Raw genomic sequence first — 6124 nt, 5'->3', positions numbered from 1 at the left:
TGATATGGCTGGTTCCAGCTGAGGAACAGAAGATATCCCTGTGTATATATTGGTGAGATTGATGGTCTCCATTCATCAATTTCTATTGATATATGTAAGTAGATCATCCTCTAGTCTATAAATGCAGACTAGAGGATCCGGCCTCGGCTGAAGATACCAATTGTATCAATTCAGAAGGATGAGCTCATTCACATAGCTTAACCTGGAAGGTCATCTAAACTGCAATTCAACTTTAATTCATCAGATGAATTAACCATGTTAAGGATTAAAGATGAAATGATTTGTACCCTGGATAATGATGCAGTGACCGGACATATTCTTAAAAAAATTTTTAGACGTTTAATGATCTAATCTCAGCTTCAATGAAATTGATTTGCAATGGGATCATAAGCACTTCTCAATTTACCTAACTAGTAAGTGTAAGCTACTTGATATCAACTCTAAAAAAATGATTTCTCATGAGGTAATGGTACAACAACAAAACCTCTTCTCACTTTTCCTAACATTTAAGGATCAAATTCTAACTTTTTGCTACAAGCCCTTCACAATCTACCTTAATCAGCTTTGCAGATGAATGGATATTTTTTTTCATGAGAAATGAATCCCATAAGACCTTCGCCCACAAACCACCACCCAAATATCGACTACTACGTCCTAGGACAAAATCTCTCTTTTAAAGTATTAAATACAATGGCCACTAACAAACCAAATGTCATTCAGGCACATTAGGAAACTTTCTTAGAAAGCATTATTCGTTCTTTTTCCTTAACACAAGACAATCTCCTAACGTCGAGCCCATCACACCAATAGCTAACAGCGAGAAAAGCATGCAAAAGGACTAGCAATAGAAGGCATTATTAATTCTTATGTGAGAAACACAAACAATTGGCCTCGCCTATCTCCGCAGCGAGACAAGGAGGTGAGATTGTGCCTTCCTGATACCAGTGTGAGCGTTTCTCAAGTAGTTCGCGCAAGAAATAGTCGAGCTTCTCAATGGTGACATTCGGCATTACCACTACATGTGCGATGTTTCCCTCACAAGCAAGTTGCCACTGCCTGATGAAATCCTCGTCTTTTGGCCTCTCAAACACAACGGTGCTACTAAGCTCATTGAGCATCGAACCAATCCCTGCCTCTTTCAGACGGTTTTTCAGATAATGAGCATTCCTTAAGCATTTCTGAACTTCCTTCTGGAAACCTTGATAACCTTTCCTGTTGAGGGTGTACCAGAGGAAGATTGGGGCATGGCCATTTCTACTTCCCATGATGGTGGCATCCCTGGAAGCAAGATACTCAACGTTACTGGAGAGGGCGTTGATGTGTGTCAATCTCGTAATTTGAACGCCACAAGGCACCGGGCATCCCACGAACTTGTGACCTGACACACTCACACTTCCGATAGGCTTCTTGAACGTCACTTTTGGTGCCTGCCCAAAACCCCATTGCTGACTTTAGTTCGGACAGAAAAAAAAAGTCAATTATATATTCAAGAATTATCTGTAAAATCTTAGAGGAACAAATTTTTAATTGAATAATAAACCTTTTCAGAGAAGCACTAGCATGGTTGTGATTTAATGCTTGTTTATAGTGGAAACTGGAAGTAGAATTCGAAATAAGAGTAGCACATACACGTTTGATAAATGGCATCATGAGCCCAAAGAGAGCACCATCACAATGAATGTAGAACCGATCTTTAAATCCATTTTCTTCAAGAGTTTGTATGACCAGATCGAGATCATCGACAGCCCCCTTGACAGTGGTTCCTATGTAAGATAATAATAAGTAATTCACTTGTGTTGAGTAAAACAACAACAAATATAGGAACAAGAAGATTTACCAATGTTGATGTTAATAATGGCTGGCTTCTCCTTGTTCTGGACTAACTTAGCTCTAAAATCTGTGCAATCGATTTCACCAGACACCAGAGTGGCAACCTTCACACACTCCATTCTATACATCCTTGCAGCTTTGAAAACCGAGTAATGAGATTCTTTTGAGGCATACAAAATGCCATTGGGAAAGACCTCTCTCCTGGCAAACACAATACAAGCAATTTCAAGTAAAATTACTCTTGAAAAAGGCTTCCAGATTTTGCACCCGTGTTCTGAAAAACTTTCATTAGCTAGCAAAGTTTTCTTAAAGGATTTAAAGAAAAGGTACTAACCCAACAAGGATACCATGCAAATTTCCTTCAGTGCCGCAGTTTGTAATATAACCCCAGTATTCATTCTTTTCCAATTCCCACAGCCGAGCAAACCAGTCCAACACTCCAACTTCAAATTGCCTAGAATGCACACCGTAGTTGCTCTCAATGAATGGGTCACCTAGGTTGTTGATGGAAAAGTGTTGCAGATGGATAAGAGCACCATAATCAAAGTCCAAATTGTACGGGTAACCTGTAAAAGAATCATAAGTAAAAATGACATAAAAAAGTTGAACAATGTGGATGTCGATCAACAGTTGTATAATACAATCAGAGCAAGATAAGAATTAAACAAAGACAAATAAGCATTGAAGAGCACTATGAATCCAAAAATGTAGTAAGATCACTTTATAATTGAGCACAATAGATGCTAGTGGTGAGAAATATATATAACAATTTACAGACTTCAAAGACTCACAGCGACATGGCATGAGCATCACACACTAAACATAACACGCACCGTACTATCATATAAAATGTCTTTTTTATTAGAATACGTCTGTGAGAGAATGTATACTTGCAAAAATTGAAAAAAGAAATAACATCTTTTTACCAAACCGCATAGGTAAAGTATCAAAATTATCAAAAGAGTAATTTCAAAATGATTAAATCATGTATCCACTTCTCATTTTACCCCTAATCAGTCACTGATAAAAAATTAGTTGAATCAATTTTCTGTTTGAAAATCAGTCAACTAATTTTTTTTACTAGTCGAATTGATTGTTCTATGTGTTGAAATTTCAAAATTTTAAATAAGACTAATTTAAAAAATCAATCTGACTTAATTTTTTAATCAAAATTGATTTTGACCAAAATCGGTTGATCGACTAAACGACCTCAGATTGATATGAAACTAGTTCCTATGTGTTCGATTAATTCTCCTAATTATATTCATGCCTTCAAACATCAATTTGACCTAATATATTAAGAGCAGTAATTTTTTAAACATGAATTAAATTTTTCAAAAATATTCATGTTCAAAAAATCACTGCTTTTAATATATTGGGTTTAATTAATGTTTAAGTGCATGAATATAATCAAGAGAACTAACCGTACACATAAGAGCTAATTTCATGTCAATCCAAAGTCATTTGGTCTATCAGCTAATTTTAGGTAAAATCAGTTGATGGATCAAACGTTCTCGGATTGACATGAAACTAACTATATGTATTCATCTAGTTCTCCTGCTTATATTCATATCCTCATATATCAATTTGACCCAATATATTAAGAGCAATGATTTTTTGAACACGAATTGAATTTTTCGAATACATTCGTGTTCAAAAAAATCACTGCTCTCAATATATTGTGTCAAATTGATATTTGAGGGCATAGATATAATCAAGAGAACTAGACGAACACATAGGAACTGGTTTCATGTCAATCCAAAATCATTTGGTCCATCAACCGATTTTAGGCAAATGTCAACCAATCTCTCGTTAAAAAAGGGGTCGAGCACCAACGTGAAGATGGTGGAATAGAGGACGAATGTCAGCCTACCATCCAGAATAATCCCAACTATTTCATGGCTGCGCATGACTTTACCAAGGGTAGATCCTTTGGTCCACAAAAAAGGACCAGGGATGGACCACTTGTAATTGTAGGGAGGGGTCACAACTAATTGCGGCCCGATCGTAGCGATTAGGCAGCAATTGCAAATGGTCCATCCCCGGTCCACTTTTTTGTGGAGCAGGGGATCTTGGATCCAACTTTACCAAAGCACATAGTGTCTCCATGAAGCCCAACTTTTACAAAAGGCATAATTTTACGAAAAGATTTGCATGTAAATGTCTAAATCTAAAATATAGATGTTGGAATTAAGATCCGCCATGAGCTCTGAGAGCTATGTTTGCTTCCTCTTCCTTCTCTGTGTTTTGGAAGCATGTGGGAAAAACAAATATTGTTCTTAAAACATTCTAACACATGAACATCTATTTTTATTGGAGTTGATATCCGACCGTGATTTCTGAGAAGTGTCAATGCTAGCAAATGTAGCATCACAGTTGGTTAATTGCTTAAATTAGATTCATTTACTTGTCTTTGAGAGGGGAAAAGAAACATTGACGAATTCAGAGATTCAGTTGTTTAAGGGCTGTCAGTGGAGAAAGCTAATATTTATAGCAAATGTGAATTAAAACCGTGATCGTACCTAGATGGTGCTTGGTCCTGTCAATGAGGGATCTTCTGTACCTTGCTAGGACACCGGCCATATACGCTTCCCTCTCCCCAGTAATCTCATCGTCGGCCTCTGGTTCTTTAACTTCGAGACACATTGTGTGCACATTCCTCCCCAACACTATTTTTCTGCTCGTCCCGTCCTCCTCTTTTCCAACTATGTTGGACTCCGAATGCAGCAAGGAATCGACGATCTCCTCGGGATCGAACTCCTTAGGCAGCGGCTCCACCTTCTCCCTGCCCCCCAGATCCAACAAGCCATTTCCCACGCTTCCCACCATCTTCGCTTCAATCGATTCGCCCTAGTCCTCCGAAAGCGTCTCGGGCTACAAATCAGAACCTGGGTTAGCAGATTCAGCCATAATCGGCCAAGATTAAAAAAAATAAAAAATAAAAACATGAAAATAAAAGGAGAGTGAGACACATTACCACGAGATTTCCTCCGTTCGTTCTTTGTCGATCGCTGCGCGAAAGGAGGGGAAGGCGGAGGAAGAGGGCGGAATGGTAGGGTTTATATTGAAAAGGCGAGGCGGGTAATTGGGAGAGGAGAGAGAAGTTGAAAGCTGGATCAAGACTAGTAAACAGGACGACGCTGCTATCGAATTTTCAAAATTTTGTTGGATATATTCAACATTTTGTGGCTATAAATTAGAACACGAGTTGAATAAAACAGTATACCCACGTGACAGCTAGATCTAAGCAAAATTTATGGCCGGAGATTTTTGGACAATTTACCAAATGAATATACGACGACCCCACCAGTGTGGTCCAAAAGAAAATGAATATACGACAATTTACAGAAAGTCATCACGTGGATGTCTCTGCCACGTCGGACATTGTTGGCCCCAAGATCTTCTTCTCAACGAACAATTTAGATAATATTTACAGGGTAAAAAACAGAGCATCTCTTATGCATCTTCTTAAGTTTTTTCCCTAACATTTATAAATTTACTAATAAATTTAAATGTGCGAAAAAAAGTTAATTTTTAAAATATTTTGTTTTTTTTTAACTTTTAAATTTTATTTCGAAAAATAAAAAGAAAAACTGAAAATTATAGATTGATTACCTTAAAGTGCCAAATTAAATTTTAATGGCTAAATTCGATTTTACTTAAAACGTGAGGTAAATTATCAACACCGACGCAATGAATGAAGTATGGATGGAACCTGTCCGTGTTCTTTGTCCTGTTCGTGTTCCTTTTCTACTTCTTGTTCCGTCGGGAGGCCACGTTAACATGGTGGTTGAAGAGTTATGGATCAGATTCGATTACATTCGATGGGTCCCATTGAAACTAAAATTTCGGAATTCCGCAAATTTTCCATGCGGTCTCCTCCGCCCAGAGAAAAAATCATACACGCCGCTCGATAATAATTTATTAAAAATATATGATATTGCCTGGAATATTTTTAATGCGTTTTAATTTTAACCATAATTAAAATGACAAAAATGAAAGGCGGACCTTTTAAAATACAATAAGTTATCAAATGACACACCAAAATTTTTAAATTGATCAAATGACACATACTTGGATATCAAAAGATATATCTTTTCAAATGTCCTATTTTTTTTTATATATCATTATTTGTTCTCTCTTTTCTCGCTTCTCTCTTATACATGCAACTTATTTTTTCTTTCATCTCTTCTCCTTTTTTCTTTTTTGCATACATACATAACGTATGAATAACATTTTATAACATTTAATTAATTTTTTAATAATACTTTAATATATTTAATGAAGTCAAAAT

General features: G+C 36.7%; 1 protein-coding gene across 1 annotated transcript; it reads right to left on the bottom strand.

Moving 5' to 3' along the window:
• Positions 1 to 655: 655 nt before the first annotated feature.
• On the bottom strand, positions 656 to 4969 carry LOC122005287 (serine decarboxylase 1-like). The gene is made up of 6 exons (XM_042560273.1): positions 4808 to 4969; positions 4353 to 4704; positions 2165 to 2396; positions 1838 to 2031; positions 1630 to 1763; positions 656 to 1427 (listed from the first exon to the last, which is right to left on the bottom strand). The coding sequence occupies exons 2-6, from the start codon at positions 4657 to 4659 to the stop codon at positions 858 to 860; spliced, it is 1437 nt and encodes a 478-aa protein (XP_042416207.1). The 5' UTR covers positions 4660 to 4704; positions 4808 to 4969; the 3' UTR covers positions 656 to 857.
• Between the last annotated feature and the right edge of the window lie 1155 nt (positions 4970 to 6124).

Source organism: Zingiber officinale, chromosome 7B, assembly GCF_018446385.1.
Source record: "Zingiber officinale cultivar Zhangliang chromosome 7B, Zo_v1.1, whole genome shotgun sequence".
NCBI classification, from domain to species: Eukaryota; Viridiplantae; Streptophyta; class Magnoliopsida; order Zingiberales; family Zingiberaceae; genus Zingiber; species Zingiber officinale.
This window is presented reverse-complemented; position numbering and strand designations above follow the sequence as displayed.